Source organism: Ovis aries, chromosome 5 (genome assembly GCF_016772045.2).
Source record: "Ovis aries strain OAR_USU_Benz2616 breed Rambouillet chromosome 5, ARS-UI_Ramb_v3.0, whole genome shotgun sequence".
Classification (NCBI taxonomy): domain Eukaryota; kingdom Metazoa; phylum Chordata; class Mammalia; order Artiodactyla; family Bovidae; genus Ovis; species Ovis aries.
In genome coordinates, this window is record NC_056058.1 from 3,201,170 (window position 1) to 3,222,464 (window position 21,295).

Sequence of the window (21,295 nt, forward strand, 5' to 3'; positions counted from 1 at the left end):
TGCCACACACTTAAGACAAACAACACTGTTAACTATGCTTCAATATGAAATAAAAATTTTTGAAAATAGTAGATATGACATGAAGGCATGACAGATGGAAATCATAATGAAATACAAATGGAGCGCAAGACAGGAGAGAAATGAATCACTGAGATCATATGTAGCGATTAGAAACAGAAGTGCCTGTAAGAAAGTAAAAACTTAGGAACATTGTTTAAAAAGGCACTTATGAAAAATTCATCTAATAGGAAACTCAGTAGGGAAGGACTGAAAGCTTCTGCAAATTAGGAGACAAGAATGCCTACTTTCAGCACCGCTACACAGTACTGCTAGGCACTGGAAGTCCTAGCCAGAGCAAGTAGGCAAGAAAAAGAAATAGAAGGCATCCAAACTGAAAAGGAAGAAGTAAAACTCTCTCTATTTGTACATGTAACTAGCAGCCTCTGCTAGCGCTCCTCTGTGTCCGACTCTTTGTGAGCCCATGGACTATAGCCTGCTAGGATCCTCTGTCCATGGAACTTTATAGGCAAGAATACTGGAGTGGGTTGCCATTTTCTACTCCAGGGGATATTCACAACCCACATTTCTTGCATGTCTTGCCTTGACAGGCAGATTCTTTACCACTGCGAAGCCCCATTTTCATATGACATGATCCTGTACACAGACTATCTCAAAGAATGCACAAGAAAGCTAGAGCTAATTAAAAAGTTTAGCAAAGTTACAGGGTCAACACACAAAAATCAGTTGTGTTTCTGTACAGCAGCAATGAAGAATCTGAAAAAGAAATTAAGAAAATAACCCCGACAAGGAAATAATATGGCAGCTAATTGAAAAGCTAAACATAAAATTATCCTACAACCAAGCAATTCTAGTCTGAAGTATATGTACAAAAGAGCGAAAGCAGACTCAGAGACTTGTGCGTGAAGGGGCATGGCAGCAGTGGTCAAAGGCTGGAGGTAATCCAAGTGTATATCAGCGATGAACAGACGACACAAAGCATGTTTCCTTCAGACAACAGGAGATTACTCACCTATAAGAAGGAAAGAAGTACTGATTCACGCTACAAGATGGGTCAGCCTTGTTAAGCTAAGTGGGAAAAGCCCGAAACTAAAGGATTACAGTCCTTACAGGAGGCTCCTGTGCTTGCACTCAGTGGCTCGGTCAGGTCTGACTCTGCAACCCCATGGACTGTAGCCTGTCAGGCTCCTCTGTCATGGGACTTCCCAGGCAAGAATATGGAGTGGGTTGCCATTTCCCACTCCAGGGCATCTTCCCCACCCAGGGATTGAACCCGCATCTCCTGCACTGGCAAGTGGATTCTTAACCCCGGCACCACCTGGAAAGCCCATTGGAGGGTCCTAGAATAGGCAAATTCATAGAGACAGAGCGAAGATTAGACATTACCAGGAACTGGAGAGAGGTGCAATGTGGAGTTACTGTTTCACTATAACAGATTCTGTTGGGGGTGATAGAGCTCTGGAAATAAAACCATCAGTGGTGATGGTTGCGAAACATTTTTGAATGTAATTAATACTATTTATATACTTAAAACAGAGAAAAAAAATTTTTAACAGTTAAAAAGACAAGATTTTATTCTACATATTCTACCACATGGTTATAATATACATAACCTTCCACAGGCAGGTACTCAATAACATTATAATCAAACACTTGATTATAAGACTTGAGGTTCATTCAAAAGCTGAGCAAGAACACAGGAAAATGTTTTGAAGGGTGAACAAGTCATCCTCCAAAACGAAATGCCTGACCATCTGTTTCTTGCCCCTTGGCATTCTATTTTCTGCACCACCAAGCAGCTGCTCTAGAATTTGTTCCCTGAGATGCTGGTACATTCTGGAATCACAAAATCTTAGGGTTCCTTATCTGGCAGCTTCTTCCCTATCCACAGCTCCCAGGGGTAATACAAAGTACAGAATACATCCCCAAGATTCATCTGCGTGGGTATCTGGACCCAAAGGACAGGCGCCTCCCCCATGCAGCTCAGGTTCACACCACAGCCTCTATGTGGAGGAGGTCCAGTGTGCCCACATAGCTTTCTCTGTCAACTGCAGAGGACACACAGCCACACACTTGGACTGGCCCTCTCATTATGAACAGTCACTGTCGCAGACAACAACAAGGGCCTCTGCTAGAACGGTGACCATACCCGACACGATGGGAATTCCCGAGGCTGCTACGGAGAAGAGCTGGTTGTCCCAGGCAATTACAGAGGCCACCAGTGGGGCACATGAAACCACAGCAAGCAGGGCTGGGCTGGGCAGTGGGGGCACCACGTGTCTGCCTGTCTGTCAAAGCAGCGCTCACGGTTCCCAGTGACCCAGCTAACCGACAGAGCAGACAGGAAAACCAGAAATGAGTAAGGCATGGCGTTTTCCTGCAGCTCAGCTTTCCTTTCACTGCGGCAGATTCTGCGTTAGACGGTAGGTACTGGAACACGCTGCAGGTCAGTGCCTTTGCTTTTCAGAAGTGGAGACTGGGGCCAGGGGAGCGAAGCAGCCTTCCCAGGACTAGAGACAACAGGCAGGGCTGGGGCCAGTGCCGGGACGCCAGCTTCCTAGGCCAGGGCTCATCCTAGGCCACATGACCTTCCACTGAAATGTCCCCTGTATGTGGACAATAAAAGCTACTAGGTACCTCTTCCTCTTTTAATGGTTTAACATTTAGAAATGACATGGGACATGATGTCAGAAACATTGATTAGTAATTCACAATTAGAGTAACACATATTTAAATAAACGGCCTACTTCATTTCCAATATTCAGATTGGTATCAAAACCATAAATAAAAATACTAACCTTCTAACTGTGCCTTATAATTAACAATGAAATGAACTGTCTGAAAAAGATTCAGAAGAAAGCAGAGGACAACAACAAGAGAACCTGAGGAGAATGAGTAAAAACCTGAAACCATCTCGTCTCTCCTTATTTAAAAATCTTCAATGATTCCAAGTTACTTATAGGACAAAATCCAGACTCCTTTGAGTGGACATGTCCAGCTCCCTCTCCCCAGACCCCTCCACAGAGCCCACTCCAACAAAGGTGTTGGCACGCCCTCCCAGCACTGGCCAGTGGTCCTATAGCTGGTGGAATGTATTACCACTGCTTTTCTACTTTTGAAGGCCGACCAGTTTAGCCATTCCCACCTTCATCCTAAGAAGTATCAGTTCTAGAATGTGCATTTCTGAGGTGTGGTTTAGCCTACTGCCACAGCTGATGAGAAGCATCATGGATTACCACCCCTCACTCATTATCTCATGACTTTGTCCTAACAATTATTCAAGGAAACCCAGATGCGTTGTCTTCTCCAAATAAACAAGTAATACACTGAAGCCAGGGCTATACAATCCCACTAATTCAGACATTTATTTTAGGCTAAAGATCAGTTATGCAAGAAATGAAAGATTCTTTTTTTTCCTAACTAGGAAAGGAGACATGAATTGGGACAAATTTAAATAACTGGGGGAAAAGTACAAGGAAAAAGACCAGAATGGTGGAGTTACTGAAGACGAAATGTATTTTATAATCTCTACAAAAAAGAAAGAAAAAAGAAAAAGAAAATAAGATTATCTTGTAATAAACCATAATGGAAAACAATGTGAAAAAGAATATAAATAGATACACACACAACATATATATATATAGAGAGAGAGAGAGAGAAGGACACTAGTTTCTTAAGACAGTTAGCAAGGAGAGAGCCACAGCATCCTTCCTGCCTTGAATTATTTCAGGAATGATCCAGTGAATTACCAGTGCAGATACGTGTGGAACTTGGCTCGGCTAATCAACGCAGAGACAAAAGGCCTGGCCCTCAGTCATCTCCCCAGCACAGGCATCCACAGGGCTGCCTTTTCAATAAACTCTTCTCCTCATGCCAGCTGACGAGCTAAGTTTTCCAGTAAACCAACTTTCTGACTGGACTGAATGAATCAACCTCCATTTTTAATTTTTGTGTTTTGCACTTACTGTTTATAAAGATACCACATACAGTAGGCAAGCTAAATGCCCCAATGCAATCAAACAGAAAGCTCAAAACTATGCCCTCCACTCTTGCCATGAACCCACACTGTGCGCAGCCCTTTTTCCTGGAAATGGCGATGCGCCCAGGGCGAGTCCTCCTTCACTGCTGTTCCGCGGCCGGGGACGCTGAAGAGCCCGATGAACCGGAAGGCCAGAGCCGGGCCAGCTTTCCACCCTGATCCCTCCTCTGGTGAAAGACGGAGGAAGGGTGAAAAAACAGCAAGCACAAGACACGGAAGTGGAGATTAAAAAGTTATGAAGAAACTTTATACAACAGTGCAATGTCTGAGGACAGAACCATGCCGTTTTTGTCTTATCACTTCCAAATGCTGTATCAAATACACGGGAGCCACAGAGTTAGTAACGAAAGAGCAGGAGTTCTGAGGCAGGAAAGGTTAGCACATCAGACATTGGAAATGATTCACGGGATTCTGCCAAACCCCTCTGAGGGACTCTGATTCCTCTCCCGGCCTCCTCCACCACGTGCCCTCCCACAGCGGATGGTGGACAGCCACAGCTACGCAGCAGATGGGGCCCAACTGTAGCCCACATGCCTGCTGCAGAGGCCCAGCACAGAGGGAGCTGGCACACTGCGCTGAGCACGCTGCTCCCTGAGGAAATCAGGGCGCGTCTTCTCTCTAGCACCCCAACTGCACTGTAAGTCACCAAAATCCATTTTCACGTAATGACTTTAATAGCATCTGCAGCAGAAACCACAGATGAATGGACGGAGACTTTCTTGCATTTTCATTTTCCCTAGAAATTTAACTCATTCCTACCTATGCCCGAGCTTCAGCTACACAGCTCAAAATTCTTCTCTAAATATGAAACATGTGTTTTACCTCGAAAAGACAACCTCGTATGAAACTAGGTTCTCCCTGCAGGGAAGGAGAATGAGACCGCTAACCAGCACAAAGTCCCGCCCCTCCTGTGGGTAGGTCCTGCCAGCCCAACCGCTCAGGGATCACCACGTCCTCTGCCCCAAAGCCAGCATCCTGATTCATGACCACGGCATCTGCTGTTCCCAGCACGGACGCCACAGGGCCCACGGAGACTTGCTGGTGACAGTCAGGACCAACCACACAGACACCAGCTTTCATGGGGAAGAATGGTGACCTCAGTGGTTACTGAGGGATCTTCTACTCTTAGCTGTTGGTGCCTCCATCTCCATCTCTCCCATTCTATCCATCCAGCTTTTAGGGGAAGGGCACACTGGGCATGACAGCAGAGATTGTTTATTTGAAATTGGAAGGGCCCTCTCCAACTACATGGCCACCAGTAGAATTAACAGATAAGATTGCTACATTTCCCATGAAAAAGCCATGTTCTTGCTCGTCTCAGTACAACGGTGGGACACAGGAGAGCTCATCTCAGCCACAGACATCTTCGTTGGAGAGTGAGAGAAGGGACCCAGATCCTACCAGTCTGAGGCCTATATGTACTCTCATTCACTTTCACAAGAACAGGTTAAGTTTGCCTTCACAGTACAAAGCTTTCTCAAGTCCCAAGACAGACAAGATCTGCAGTGTTCTGGAGTCAATAAGCCTATCCAAAGAAGGGATTAGTAAGCTGCAAATTTTGCTAGTTGCAGCTAGAAAGCAGCATGTCTACGTGTCATTACTAAAAGTGATTCAGTTAGATCAGAAGGAAAAAGTGACAAATGATGTATGTTTTAAATACCCCATAGTAAAAGATGAACACTTTTTTCCCCCAAAAGGAAAAAGCTGAGCTTAAAGCAGTCTATGCCTATGTAGACACACAGAATAAAATTATCTAAAAACAGGTTTAAAAGGCATACAAGGCTTTGATGACATTTGTGGGGTGCCATCAACAAAATCGTCTCTCCAAAACGGAGCCTGGATCTGATGGAGCCTCTAGAGCTACAAACTGACCTACAGGAGCGCCAAGGCAGAGAGCAGACAGCTCACCACCTGCTGGGAGGTGGGGAGACCAAGGAAGTAATATCTTACAAGTTGCAAAATTTTGAGAGAAACAATTCAGCTTTTTTTATCAAATAAAGCGCAAAAGAAGAGATGACAGAGGAAAGTTGTGAATTAAAGGCACTTCACTAAATGCAACACAGGGGCCTTATGAGGATTCCAATGGGAACAAACTTGTGACCCATTTTTCTAAGTGAGGGGACTAAGGGAAGCCTGAGCGCTGGCTTGATGTCTGATGACACCAAGGAGTCTACCTTTCACTTTTTTAAGGTGAGTATGGTACTGCGCTGATTTTTTTTTTTTTACTTTATTTTGCTTTACATTTGAATCAGTTCTAATGAGGTGGATGAAACTGGAGCCTATTATACAGAGTGAAGTAAGCCAGAAAGAAAAACACCAATAAGTATACTAACACATATATATGTGCTGATTTTTTAAAACAGTTCTTTCTTTTAAAGCTGAAATATTTATGAATGAAATGACACAATGTCTAGGTATCTGCTACATAATTATTAAAAAAGGAGGAAGAAAAGGCCCCTGTGTTGTCCAGCATTAACATAAGGAGGTAAATTGAAAGTATTTCTATCAAATATTGCTTAAATTTCAATTTCCTGGACAAACAGTGGCAAGCCTTCTCAAGAACCTGTGTCCAGCACTTGAGGGCAGGCGCCCTCAACTATACATGCCCAGGCAGTGCACACGCAGACAGCACACACACGGGTGCTGCATGTGTGTGCACACAGTATCCACATGCATGCATGCACATGCACAGAGCATACGTGTGCACACACACACACAAGAAGCAAGACTACTGTGCGTGCCCAGGAATGCTATGTGTATCTGCACGCCCCAAAATGAACGGGATCAGAATGGGCAAGGCCTTTATTCTCCTTTTTCGAGCCACAGGGAGCTGAGCAAATCAGGTGGCTATCCCAACATTTCTGTGTAGGTGAGAGGCAAGCATAAATCAGTGGAAAGTTGTTTTTAGGCAAGAAAGAGAAGCTGCCCGCAGGGGAGGATATGACACTATGAATGCGCGTTACCTGTCCCAGTTCCTGGGTGTCTTCCTCAGAAATTACTGGCTCGCTTGTCTGGAGCTGAAGTGGCCTCCCTTCCTGGCTCCCTGAGGAGGATTCACAGTGCGTGGCTTGGTCCATCAGTCCAGATGCTGAAATGTAAAGTCAAACACAGAGGCATCTTCCAGAAGGTGTGAACACCACAAGCACATTCAGAACTTTAGAAAAAGTGGTGTTGAAGACCGTCAGAGCTCTTTAGGGTGACAGTGTGTTTTCACAGTCATCTATGTGTGCAGAGCCTCTGCGCTTGCCAGAGCAGTAAGTGTGGTGAACTCACCTGGCTGAGCCTCTGCTTAGCTGACTGAATGTGGGACCTGCCTGAGCCTTGCCTCCTATCCCAACCCAGGGCTGCCTCCTTACCCAACGCTGATCGGAGTGTACAACACAGTAAATACTCGGGATCTTGTTCTATAACTGACTTTGAGAAGAAAGATCTTTTACCCAGGAGTATACATTATTCAGTCACTGAGTTGTGTCCAACTCTTTGGTGACCCCGTGGACTGTGTAGCCCACCAGGCTCCTCTGTCCACGGGATTTCCCAGGCAAGAACACTGGAGTGGGTTGCCATTTCCTTCTCCAGTTTATTAGGATGGTGGAAAGATGAAAGCATATTGGTCTGAGAACCAGCATCTGGATTCCAGGACCAACTCCTTTGAGCAGCTTGCTCTGCTTTAGCAGAATGGGAGGGCAGAGATGGGACACTCCCACTTCCTTCCAAGGACCGTCAGGGTAGTAAGCAGCGCTGCCTTCTGGCAGAGTGGCCTAGAGCAGCTGATAAGTACATTGTTAGGAAAGGAAATTCATCCTGGGGTCCAGTTCCTGCTGGTCCTGAATAATACAGCTGGTAACTCTAGGGTATGCTACCTGTACAAGTCCCTGCTCGGGGGAAAGAACAGCCACCTCCAACAGGTACACAAGTATCCCCTGATTCTTATTTCTTAAAAAAATTCTTAGAAACTAACACTCCTTGAAATTCCCTAACTGAGCAGAGAAGACATGAGGATGAGAGTGTATTTACTAGAGTCTCGGTCAGATAGAGTGAGCTCAGGAACCAGCTGATGCAAAGCAAAACCTGCACGGAGGCAAGGGCAGGGGTTCCACACTGCAGACCCGAGCACTCCCCTGGGAAGGAAGACCCTATGAGAGACTGCTTGCCTTTTAACTGTGCACACCTGTGAGAAGTGCAACCTACACAGAACTGCTACACCGTCACATATACCTTGGGAGTCACAACACAAAAACCTCAGTACATACCATGCACTCGAGTTGCTTTTCTATTCTTTATATAAAAGCTGCTTGCAATCAACCAAATTGATTTCACAACCCGTGTTCTACAACCTCTAAAGTGCCACTACTCCATCCTCCTAAGGGCTTATTAAATAGAGAACTTTCCACAGCATACAACTCACTGTTGGTTGGTCTTACAAGACATAAATGTCACTAAGATGTTACCTAATAAAAAGCACTTTTCTAACATATTAGCAACAGAACACCATCAGAGCTAAACTGGACAACAGAGGATGTGTTCTGCTAACTATTGTCAGCCTAAAGGAAAAGCTAACTAATGCACATGACCTTAAAATGTTATCAGTGGTAACATGACGGCCAAGAGCACTTCATGCGTCTATGTAACAGTGGTTCTCTGGCCTAACGGGTGAAAGTGAACTCCTCGGTCAGCCTACACCCTTCTCCCTAGTCTGCTCCCTGACCCTGCACACTCCTGTTCCTGCCACCCTGGCATAACCCCGCATACCAGCCCTGCCCACCAGGCACCCCACTGCACATGCCATGCAGACAGATGTCCCCTGGCCCAAGTCTGGAGGCATGTTCTCCACTCAGCCCTTCCATTAATTACAGCAATCTCCCGTCATCTGTCCTGGCGCAATTCAGCTTACACAGTGACAGTGACCCGCTAGGTGCTGCACTGCTATTTGTCCCTTTCGGCATCTGCTGGAACTGGGCTCCCCCCAGCTGGTTCTCCGGGAGCAAGGCCCACGTCTGATTCACACTCATGCGCTTGCGCCCAGCGCTGTGCTCCTTCACTGTCACCCTGGTTTCCATTCCAACAGCTACAGCTGCATGACAGGCAGAAGCATACTACTTTTCCATTTTTAACAAGTGGGACTGAAAACCAGAAAATCACAACTGAGGACTTTTCTTCCTGGAATATGCTAATCAGAGATGTTTCTCACAATGAGCTGTGGCATCACCAGGGTCCCGCCTAGGACAAAACTCAGCCACCCTCAGAACTGTGTGCTGAGACCTGGGTTGCTGACTCAGTTACTTTAATGCTTTGAAATATCTTCTGAAAAAAATTAATTTGATGCAGTATAAGATGGTTTTTATTTCAGAAGTCAACAGCATTAATAGTTAAACAAAATAAGCACAAACTGTTCAAGCTACATGAGAATTTACAGATGATCCCACTTTCTAAGGACAAGGAGGCATCAGGGGGAGCCCTGAGCAGGGACCGGGCTGGCAGGGGCAGCACTAGACGCAAAAGTCACCTCTGTGCATTAGACACAAACTGGTCGCCTCAATGCAAGTTCAGAGCAAAGACCATCAGGGCCTGCCCTGCGAGCAGAAAAACTGCTCCAAGTCTGTCTGGTTACGAGCAAACCCTTCTCCCTGTCCTTGGGCCCCAAATGCCCCACTGATGACACAGGAAAATGCCTACTCTATCCAGCAGCTTATATAACTGGAGCAGGAAGCCCTTTCAGAAAAAAACACAAAATGCCCCATGTCCTCAATGTAACGGGAGGTATAAGAGAGAGAAAGCTGAAATGGAGAGAGATAGCAGTCTCAACTAATTACAATTTTAAAAAACCTTACTTTGCAAATTTACAAAATTATATGGCACACGGCTTGGATCTGTGGGTCCTCGGAAGGGATCAAGGGGTTGAGGGTCAAGCAGCTCTCTGAGGGCCTGCTGACAGTCAGGAGTCATCATGCTCTAATAACCACACAGGGCCTGTCTGAAGTCAGCACAGTGCTCGTGTCCTAGTGGGCACGTGGGGGTCTGTCGGTGGTCAGACCCTGACGGCCGTGGCCCATAAGCCACGTGGAGCCCTGCTGGCGGTAAGCACGGTGCTGTGTCCCAGGGTCAGAACCCCACTGCTTCAAAATATGGTCCTACATTAATGGCCCTGTGCAGAGACTTCAATGTCCCCGAAGCTTACTTACCATTTTACAGAGATGCATGTGCTAAGCGAGATTTCTACAGGGTCAGTGAATGGGAAACCAGTCTTCTTAAATTAGATGGTCAGAGAAGGCCCCTCTCAGAAGGCAACAGTTAGCAAACAGTAAAAACAAAACTCAGGACCAAAAAACTCCTTAAGAATGCCATGCACGGACCTTGCTCTTATGATAAGAGCTCTGTGGTCTTCCTCCCCAAACCCATCACCCCAGTGGGTCATGAGACAACATGAGACAAGGTCCAGTTTGGGAAAAGGCTACAAACCTGACCACTGTCAAGATCATCAAACAAGGGGAGTCTGAGAATCCGTAATAGTCAAGATGAGCCCAAGATGAGACTCCAAAATATCATGTGGGATCCTGGATAGGATTCTGGAACAGTAGAACTTTAGGAAATCTGGATAAATCAGGGAATTTAGTGAGGAAAGATGTATCAATACAGACAGCTTCAGACAATGAACAGTACTAACGTAAGATAGCAACAGGGGAATTGGGTGTAGGAGACGCAGGTACTCTGTGCTCTCCTCACAACTTTTCTCAAGTCTGAAACTATTCTAAACTTTAAAAGATTATTTTAAAGATACCGTGCAAGCAAACAGCAATTTGCAACTCCTCTTTCCTAAGGTGGAATCTTCCCACCTGCATCGTTTCCAGCCCTTGAAGCCCGGGAGACTCTCCTCCTCCCCCAGTCGCAGCCGGGCCACCTAGGCTCTCAATCTGTCTACACTATGCATTACAACAAAGGTCTCTGGAAAGTTCTTCTGGACTCTGGTTCTTAACAAACACTGGTCCACTGTTACTAGACCGCCACCTTCTGGCCACACATTGTACTAAAATAGCTCACTGAGGAGACAGAGAGACGTTCCTGAGATGTCGAAGTCATGGTTTCTATCTCCACTGTTCCTGCTGTTTCCCATACAGAACAGTAAAAACAGAGGTGCTGACGGGTGCAACACCAAGAAGGGTAACAGTGAGAAGTAAGTTCTCATCCTGGGCTCGACAAGACCTCCGTGAAGTTCCAAGCAAATGAGATATCGCTTGCTCACTGAACTCCGCATGCTGGCTTCTTCCAAATGTAACTCCTCATCCCCTGCCTTCCTCCAAATCCACAGCTGTAAGGTACACCTGCCTTGCTGGGCAAAGCAGCTTCACAAGGGGAGGATGGCACTTCACGCTCAGTCCAGACTCAGACACATTGTAGGGATCCCACTCAGAAGCTAAAGTTAGCACTGAAATGAAAACCAATCTGTCACGGTGGATGTGGCTCAGCTCATTCCATATATATACAATCCGTTACTGGGATGGGTGAGGCCATAGTCCCCAGTTAGTCAGTCCAACCCTAGTCAAGCTGTTGCTGGGAAGGTGTTTGTAGATGTGGGGAAAGCTCTCAGTCAGTTAACTTTAGGGGAGGGGGTCTATCCTGGTGGGCAATCTGGTGGGCCTGGCTCATTCAGCTGAAAACCTTAAAGGTATAATATCTGCAGCTTCCTTGAGAAGAAAGACATTCACTCTGCTCGCAGCCTCAGTTTGTGAGCAAGAGGTCCACTTTCCCCTTCCAGATGGGCGGCCCTGCAAATCTGCAGTCGCTTAGCCTCCTGCAGGCTGATCACAGCTGCACAGTCCCTGGCGCTCACTCCCTGCTGCTCTCTAGCCCCATCTGCCACCTGTATGCTTAAGAGCCAGAGCTTATCATCCCATCTTCCTCGGGGTCTGTCCTCCGTGACAGCAAGGCCCAGCAAGCTTGCCCTCTTCTCACTCGCATAGTATGACGTTCTGTGCCACACAAGACATGCTCCCGCCTGCCCTCTCATTTGTAACATTCTGTGCCACGTTCTCTCTCTGACACCACCATGCCTAACAATGAATTGAAGGCAGTAGAGCTCCATGACAAGAAGGATGGTTTTCAGGACTACAGGTACCTGGCATCACACCTGGTATAGATGGATTCTTCAATGGCACTGTTAAAACCAGTAGCCCACAGTGCTCTGCATCTGGTCCCACCAGTCAGGCCTTCCTTCCTCCTCTCCCTGCTGAGGCTCCCCAGGGGAAAACAGCAGTGATGAGGACTCAAAGACTTGGGTTATCAGAGGAGCTAACCAGACAACTGAGCTTGCAGATGGCCTTTCCTGAAGGGTCTTTCTGCTCAGGATCTGATGTTGGCCGATACAATCTACCCTTTTAGGCCCTTTTATGTAAACAGATTACATACTGAAATCAATCACTTAAGAGGAAAAGGAAGTGAAAGGAACTGGAATAGTAACAAACATACCTCTTACAAACAAACTCTAACAACTGAAGTTAATAAGAAAAGATTATTACTTATTAGAAAAATCACTATAACAAGGAAGCAATGTCACCTGTAATGTTAGTATTAGAAAATAGAAGAATATTTTATGACTTTTGGATTTCTTAAGCAGGGCTCAAAAATAAACTTATGGGGAAAAGTGGTGGATCTGACTATAGCAAGATTAGAGGTTTCTGTAATGGAGGCTGACAGTCTGGGAGACGTATCTGTCGTTTCTAAATCAACGAGGGATGACTATCTAGAACGAATGATGAACCCCTATAATTATATCAGAGAGAGGAAAAAAAAGCCTAGTAGAAAACAAAAACAAACAGAACGAGCAACCCACAGAGAAAAATCTGCGAGACCAAAAAGCAACTAAAAGCTGTCTGACATTTCATCTCACAATCAAAAAATAAAAATACCATCAAGATACCACTTGACACCCTCACATCCACATGTCCTGCTACCCACACCAGACCCTGGGGCAAGACTCAGCTATACCCTCCACACCCCACAGAGACCTGCAAGAGGATACTGAAGCCACACTGCCAAGAAAAGCAAAGGTTTTTCACAGTCTTTGTAGACGCTAAAAATCACACAAAAACTATGCTGCATAGGTATCAAAAATTCTGACATCCAAACACACATCTGGAAGGTGGGCTTGGAAGACCTCAACTAAGTGCCAAGAAAACCAAGAGTGATGTGGGGTCCGGGTGGAGACACACCAGAGCAGGTGGAGATGATGCTAGCTAAGACCCTAAAGTGTTGGTTCTCAAATCAAACAGAGGAAAGAGGTGAAAACATCTAACTTGGGAGCTTTCCTTCTTCTCAAAGTGTCACCAAAACCTTTCTGACCTGCTTGGAAACCACACCTCTAAAGGAAATGATAAAATTGAGTGATCTGATATTCAGAGGGTAAATACCAAGAAAAATGGTCTGAAAATATTTTTATTTGCAAGTAAATGGGCAGTCGCTAGTGAGCTGAAACCAGCAGTTGCTGTGTGATGCATCGTGGTCAGTATGCACCATGGGTGGGCTGAGTGTGACTGTGACTTTACAGGTTTTGTGCACAGACTGTTTTGATGATCACTCACCTGCTTGCCAGACTGAGTAGCTTTTCTCTGCTAGGGAAGAGGTTCTAGTGCTTCTGAGCATCATGGCAACTTCTAATAACTCGATCTTCTCGCTGAACTGTACTTCCAAAATGGGGATAACCTCTGGCATCTTGGCAGATATCAAACGATAAGTTATATCTGGCTTCCCAATGAACCGCTGGCGGATGCTAATTTCATAAGGTGTGTGGACCCTGATATCATCCACATCTTCTCTTTCGAATCTGTGCATGAGCAAAGAATCTGAGTTGTAGATTTCCAACCCAGAAACAAGGACGGTGAGTCTTCCTGGTTTAACATGAGATTCTGTTCTTTGGGAAATAACAGCAGGAACTTGGATCACTATCCCTTCTTTTCCGAGAGCTTTGGAATCAGCCATGGAGGTGTCCCACTTGGGCTTTGTCTCCGATGGCGTCTTCCAAAGCTTGGAGCTAAAGGGCCACCAAGAAGGAGACTCCAGTTCCGTCAGCAACCTAAAAAAGCAAACAACACACAGAAAGCAGAAAATCAGTTATTAATTTTTTTTTCTTTTTGGAAAATTGCTTTGACCTTTATAAAGAATGTTACCATTTTATAGTTTTCTTTTCCACAAGCATTCCAAGAAGCAGCAAAAGCAGGAATTATTATCCTCATGTTTTAAAAAAGAAAACTGAGGCTAAGAGCAGTGGGACATTTGTCTACAGGTGCATAGATAACCAGGAGTAGATACACAACAAAAACATCTTCTGACTAGAACACTGCTCTTTTCACTCTTGACCTGGGGTAGTTTGACCAAAACAAATCCTGATCATAACCTTTAGAGAACTATCTAATAGAACTTTCTGCAGTAATCTGTATTTCCTAATCCAGCAATGGAGACACGTGGCTACTGGGCACCTGAAATATAGCCAAAGCAATGATGAACTGAATTTTAAACTGAATTTTAATGTGGTTAGTGGCTATCATATTGGACAACACAGCTCTAACTTAACCACTAATACGTCAAGAGATGTATCTAAAAAGTCATTAAGAAAGGAAAACAGTGGAAGGAAGAAAGGAAAAGCAAAGGAACAAAAGAACAGATCAAACGAACAGGAAACAAATAACGAGACAGGAGAATTATCACAACCATATGTGTAATCACACCAGATGGAAGTGGACTAAATTGTCTAACTAAAAGGCACACGGTCGGTCTAAATAAGACACAGTTACATCCTGTCGACAAGAAGCAACATGAAATATTAAGACACAACAGACTGAAAGTGAAGGGACTGGAAAAGTACAGTAAAAAACAGCATGCCAGAAATAAACTTTACGGCAAGAAATGTTACTGGGAAAAGAGGGACAGTGCATAGTAATAAAAGGGTCAGTCTAAAAACAAAGACTTAATGACAGTAAATATGCATGTATCTAAAAACAGAACTTCAAAATCCATTAAGCAAAAACTGACAAAACTAAAAGTAGTTGCAGGTTTTAACAAATTTCTCTCCATAACTGATACAGCAAGAAGACAAAGGTAATCAGTAAGAATATAGAAATTTTGAACAATACTATTCGACCATCTCAACTGATGCCTCCAAATGCTGGAAGCACTCTTTCAAGTATATTCAGAACATAAACAATAACAAAAAAAAAGAACATGTTATATAATGGAGTGGTCAAGACGGCACAAAATGAACACCTTTACTTCCTCCCACTGCTGCTGCTAAGTCGCTTCAGTCGTGTCCGACTCTGTGCGACCCCACAGACGGCAGCCCACCAGGCTCCCCCATCCCTGGGATTCTCCCAGCAAGAACACTGGAGTGGGTTGCCATTTCCTTCTCCAATGCATGGAAGTGAAAAGTGAAAGTGAAGTCATTCAGTCCTGTCCAACTCTTAGCGACCCCATGGACTGTAGCCCACCAGGTTCCTCTGTCCATGGGATTTTCCAGGCAAGAGTACTGGAGGGGGGTGCCATTGCTTAGGAAAAGAGAAATGCTTCTCTTAAATGATACAAAGTATCACATGCTCAGAGACCAAGCAAAGAGGGAGTAATTTCAAAGCAGTCTAGATCAGACCTACCTGTTACACTTGGAGAAGCCTGCCAGGGAGGTAGGAGGCCACCAAAACTTCTGGGGACGCAGATGCTGGTGGCAGCCATTTATGGGAGCTGGTCAGGGTCTATCATGAGGATACTGAAGCTGGCAAGTGCATCAGCGGATGTACTTCTTTGGAGTCTAGACTATCAGCACTGGAACATGGCTCCACCCACCAGCAGGTGGCCAACAGTCCTGGGACCTCCCACACTGCACAGCCACGACCCTGACAACCAGCAGGCAGAGACCCCAGTCCTGGACCAACAGAGCTGCAGCCAGCCACACAAGAATCTGGCACCACCCACCAACGGATAACAATCAGCTCTGGGACCCCAGGCCCTACAGGCAACTATACTGGGAACAGGTTCCACTCAATCAGGCAGGCACCAGCCCTAGGAGTCCTTGCTTCACACACTAGCAAGTACTGGGACTTGCCAGCTCTTGCAGACAGCAGTCCAAGGCTGGTAGGCCCCAAAGTCAACTGTACTGGGACCAGACACCACCTACCAGCAAACTAAAATATTTGAAGTGAATGAAACTAAAAACATGATATACAAAAACATAGTGGAATGTAAACAGAGCAGTCATGAGAGGGAAATTCATCTCTCCCAATGCATATATTTGAAAACCTCTTGTTGTAATTCAGTTGCTCAGTCACGTCCGGCTTTTTGAGACCCTATGGACTGCAGCACACCCCCAGGCTTCTCTGTCCTTCACTATCTCCTGGAGTTTGCTCAAACTCATGTTCATTGAGTCGGTGATGTTATCCAACCATCTCTTTCTCTGCTGCCCCCTTCTCCTCCTGACCTCAATCTTTCTGAGCATTAGGATCTTTTCTAACGAGTCGCCTCTTCCACATCAGGTGGCCAAAATATTGGAGCTTCAGCTTCAGCATCAGTCCTTCCAATTAATATTCAGAGTTTATTTCCTTTAGGATTGACTACTCAATCTCCTTGCAGTTCAAGGGACTCACAAGAGTCTCCTCCAGCACCATAATTAAAAACAATCAGTTCTTCGATGCTCAGCCTTCATGATCCAACTCTCACATCCAAGGATGTCCACTGGGAAAACCGTAGCCTTGACTATACAGACCTTTGTTGGCAAAGCGATGTCTCTGCTTTTCACTCTCTAGGTTTGTCACAGCTGTCCTTTCAAGGAACAAGCATCTTAATTTCATGGCTGCAGTCATGGTCTGCAGTGATTTTGGAGCCCAAGAAGAGAAAATCTGTTACTGTTTCCACTTTTTCCCCTTCTATTTGCCATGAAGTGATGGGATCAAATGCCATGATCTTAGTTTTCTGAATGTTGAGTTTTAAGCCAGCTTTTTCACTCTCCTCTTTCACCCTCATCAAGCGGCTCTTTAGTTCCTCTTCACTTTCTGCCATTAGAGTGGAATCATCTGCCTATCTGGGGTTGTTGCTAATTCTCTCAGCAATCTTGGTTCCAGCTTGTGATTCATCCCACTCTGTCATTTTGCACGACGTACTCTGTATCTAAGTTAAATAAGCAGGGTGACAATATACAGCCTTGACATACTCCTTTCCCAATTTCGAACCAGTCTATTGTTCCATGTCCACTTCTGACTACTGCTTTTTGATCTGCATATAGGTTTCTCAGGAGACAGGTCAGGTGGCCTGGTATTCTCATCTCTTTAAGAGTTTTCCACAGTTTGTTGTCATCCACACAAAGGCTTTAGCATCGTCAGTGAAGCAGAAGCAGAAGTTTTCCTGGAATTCCCTTGCTTTCTCTATGATCCAACAAATGTTGGCAATTTGATCTCTGGTTCCTCTGCCTTTTCTATACCCAGCTTATACATCTGGAAGTTCCCAGTTCATATACTGTTGAAGGCTAGCTTGAAGGATTTTGAGCATGACCTTGCTAGCACGTGAAATGAGCACAACTGTATAGTTTGAACATTCTTTGGCATTACCCTTTTTTGGGACTGGCATGAAAACGAACATTTTCTAGTCCTGTGGCCATTGCTGAGATTTCCAATTTGCTGACATACTGCGTGCAGCACTTGAACAGCACTATCTTTTAGGATTTTAAATAATTCAGTTGGAATTTCACAACTTCCATTAGCTTTGTTCATACTGATGCCTCCTAAGATCCACTGGACTTTACACTCCAGGACGTCTGGCTCTAGGTGGGTGATCACACCATGGTTATCCAGGTTATTAAGACCTATTTTGTATAATTCTTCCGTGTATTCTTGCTACTTCTTTTTAATCTCCTCTGTTTCTGTTAGGTCTTTGATGTTTCTGTCCTTTATCATGCCTATCCATCTCTGCATAAAATGTTCCCTGATATCTCCAATTTTTTGGAAGAGATCTCTAGTCTTTCCCATTCTGTTGTTTTCCTCTATTTCTTTGCATTGTTTACTTAAGAAGGCTTTCTTGTATCTCCTTCATATTCTCCGGAACTCTGCATTCAGTTGGATGTATCTTTCCCTTTCTCCCTTGCCTTTCACCTCTCTTCTTTTCTCCGCTATTTGTAAAGCCTCCTCAGACCACCACTTTGCCTTCTTGCATTTCTTTTTCATTGGGATGGTTTTGATCAACACATCCTGTACAATGCTAGGAACCTCCACCCATAGTTCACCCACAGTTCCTCAGGCACTCTGTCTACCAGATCCAAACCCTGAATCTATTCATCACCTCTATTTTACAATCATAAGGGATTTGATTTAGGCCAGGCCTGAATGGCCTAGTGGTTCTTCCCTATTTTCTTCAATTGAAGCCTGAATTTTGCAATCAGGAGACAATGAAAACTTCTTAGGAAGGTTAAAAATCAGTGGTCTAAGCCTCTACCTCAAAAAGTTATAAATCATACACAAAGAAAGTAAAAGAAAAAGTAGGAAACAATGAAAAGGAAAACAGAAAAATTACAAAACATTATCTCTGAAGTAATTTTAAAAATTAAACCCCTAGCAAGAAATAATAAAGAAAAAAATTGAACAAGAGAGGGAACAAACAACCTAAAAGATAAAATAGGCTTAAGTAAATTTATTTTATTTTTTAATATAAATTTATTTTAATTGGAGGCTAATTATTTTACAATATTGTATTGGTTTTGCCATTCATCAACATGAATCTGCACGGGTATACGTGTTCCCCATCCTGAACCCCCCTCCCACCTCCCTCCCCATACCATCCCTCTGGGTCATCCCAGTGCACCAGCCCCAAGCATCCTGTATCATGCATCGAACCTGGACTGGCAATTCATTTCACATATGATACATGTTTCAGTGCCATTCTCCCAAATCATTCCACCCTCTCCCTCTCCCACAGAGTCCAAAAGATTGTTCTATACATCTATGTCTCTTTTGCTGTCTCACAACAGGGTTATCGTTACCACCTTTCTAAATCCCATATATATACATTAGTATACAATACTGGTGTTTTTCTTTCTGGCTTACTTCACTCTGTATAATAGGCTCCAGTTTCATCCACCTCATTAGAACTGATTCAGATGTATTCTTTTTAATGGCTGAGTAATACTCCATTGTATATATATATACACAGCTTTCTTATCCATTCATCTGCTGATGGACATCTAGGTTGCTTCCATGTCCTGGCTATTATAAACAGTGCTGTGATAAACACTGGGGTACACATGTCTCTTTCAATTCTGGTTTCCTCAGTGTGTATGCCCAGCAGTGGGATTGCTGGGTCATAAGGCAGTTCTATTTCCAGTTTTTAAGGAATCTCCACACTGTTCTCCATAGTGACTGTACTAGTTTGCATTCCCAACAACAGTGTAAGAGGGTTCCCTTTCTCCACACCCTCTCCAGCATTTATTGTTTGTAGACTTTTGGATATCAGCCATTCTGATTGGCATGAAATGGTACCTCACTGTGGTTTTGATTTGCATTTCTCTGATAATGAGTGATGTTGAGCATCTTTTCATGTGTTTGCTTGCCATCTATATGTCTTCTTTGGAGAAATGTCTGTTTAGTTAGGCTATGGTTTTTCCTGTGGTCATGTATGGATGTGAGAGTTGGACTGTGAAGAAGGCTAAGCGCTGAAGAATTGATGCTTTTGAACTGTGGTGTTGGAGAAGACTCTTGAGAGCCCCTTGGGACTGCAAGGAGATCCAACCAGTCCATTCGGAAGGAGATCAGCCCTGGGAGTTCTTTGGAAGGAATGATGCTAAAGCTGAAACTCCAGTACTTTGGCCACCTCATGTGAAGAGTTGACTCACTGGAGAAGACTTTGATGCTGGGAGGGATTGGAGGCAGGAGGAGAAGGGGACAACAGAGGATGAGATGGCTGGATGGCATCACGGACTCGATGGACGTGAGTCTGAGTGAACTCCGGGAGTTGGTGATGGACAGGGAGGCCTGGCGTGCTGCGATTCATGGGATCACAAAGAGTCGGACAGAACTGAGTGACTGAACTGAACTGTTTAGTTCTTTGGCCCATTTTTTGATTGGGTCATTTATTTTTCTGGAATTGAGCTGCAGGAGTTGCTTGTATATTTTTGAGATTAATTCTTTGTCAGTTGCTTCATTTGCTATTATTTTCTCCCATTCTGAAGGCTGTCTTTTTATCTTGCTTACAGTTTCCTTTGTTGTGCAGAAGCTTTTAATTTTAATTAGGTCCCATTTGACTTTTTAAATTTATTTTAATTGGAGGTTAATTACTTTATAATATTGTATTGGTTTTGCCATACATCAACATGAATCCGCCACAGGTATACATGTGTTCCCCATCCTGAACCCCCCTCTCTCCTCCCTCCCCGTACCATCCCTCTGGGTCGTCTCAGTGCACCAGCCCAAAGCATACAGTATCATACATCAAACCTGGACTGGCAATTTGTTTCATATATGATATTATACATGTTTCAATGCCATTCTCCCAAATCATCCCACCTGCTCCCTCTCCCACAGAGTCCAAAAGACTGTTCTATACATCCGTGTCTCTTTTGCTGTCTCACATACAGGGTTATCGTTACCATCTTTCTAAATTCCATATATATGTGTTAGTATACTGTATTGATGTTCTTCTTTCTGGCTTACTTCACTCTGTATAATAGGTTCCAGTTTCATCCACCTCATTAGAACTGATTCAAATGTATTCTTTTTAATGGCTATTTGTTTATTTTTGCTTTTATTTCCAATATTCTGGGAGGTGGGTCATAGTGGATCCTGCTGTGATTTATGTCGGAGAGTGTTTTGCCTATGTTCTCCTCTAGGAGTTTTATATTTTCTGGTCTTATGTTTAGATCTCTAATCCATTTTGAGTTTATTTTTGTGTACGGTGTTAGAAAGTGTTCTAGTTTCATTCTTTTACAAGTGGTTGACCAGTTTTCCCAGCACCACTTGTTAAAGAGATTGTCTTTCTCCATTGTATATTCTGGCCTCCTTTGTCAAAGATAAGATGTCCATAAGTGTGTGGATTTATCTTTGGGCTTTCTGTTTTGTTCCGTTGATCTATATTTCTGTCTTTGTGCCAGTAGCATACTGTCTTGATGATTGTGGCTTTGTAGTAGAGCCTGAAGTCAGGCAGGTTGATTCCTCCAGTTCCATTCTTCTTTCTCAAGATTGCTTTGGCTATTCGAGGTTTTTTGTATTTCCATACAAACTGTGAAAT

General features: G+C 44.3%; 1 protein-coding gene across 6 annotated transcripts in view; it reads right to left on the minus strand.

Moving 5' to 3' along the window:
- SNAP47 (synaptosome associated protein 47) overlaps positions 1-21,295 on the minus strand; it is a 69,051-nt gene that overhangs the window by 14,069 nt on the left and 33,687 nt on the right. For 2 of the 6 annotated variants that reach the window (XM_004008398.6, XM_042249557.2), the window contains exons 3-4: positions 13,630-14,120; positions 7,021-7,145 (exon numbers count right to left, since the gene is read on the minus strand). In XM_004008398.6, coding sequence (XP_004008447.3) covers positions 7,021-7,145; positions 13,630-14,120 — 616 coding nt within the window. Of the gene's footprint in view, positions 1-1,564; positions 7,146-13,629; positions 14,121-21,295 lie in introns of those variants that run through there. The other 4 variants (XM_060415350.1, XM_042249556.2, XM_060415349.1 and 1 more) reach the window with 4 other exon arrangements.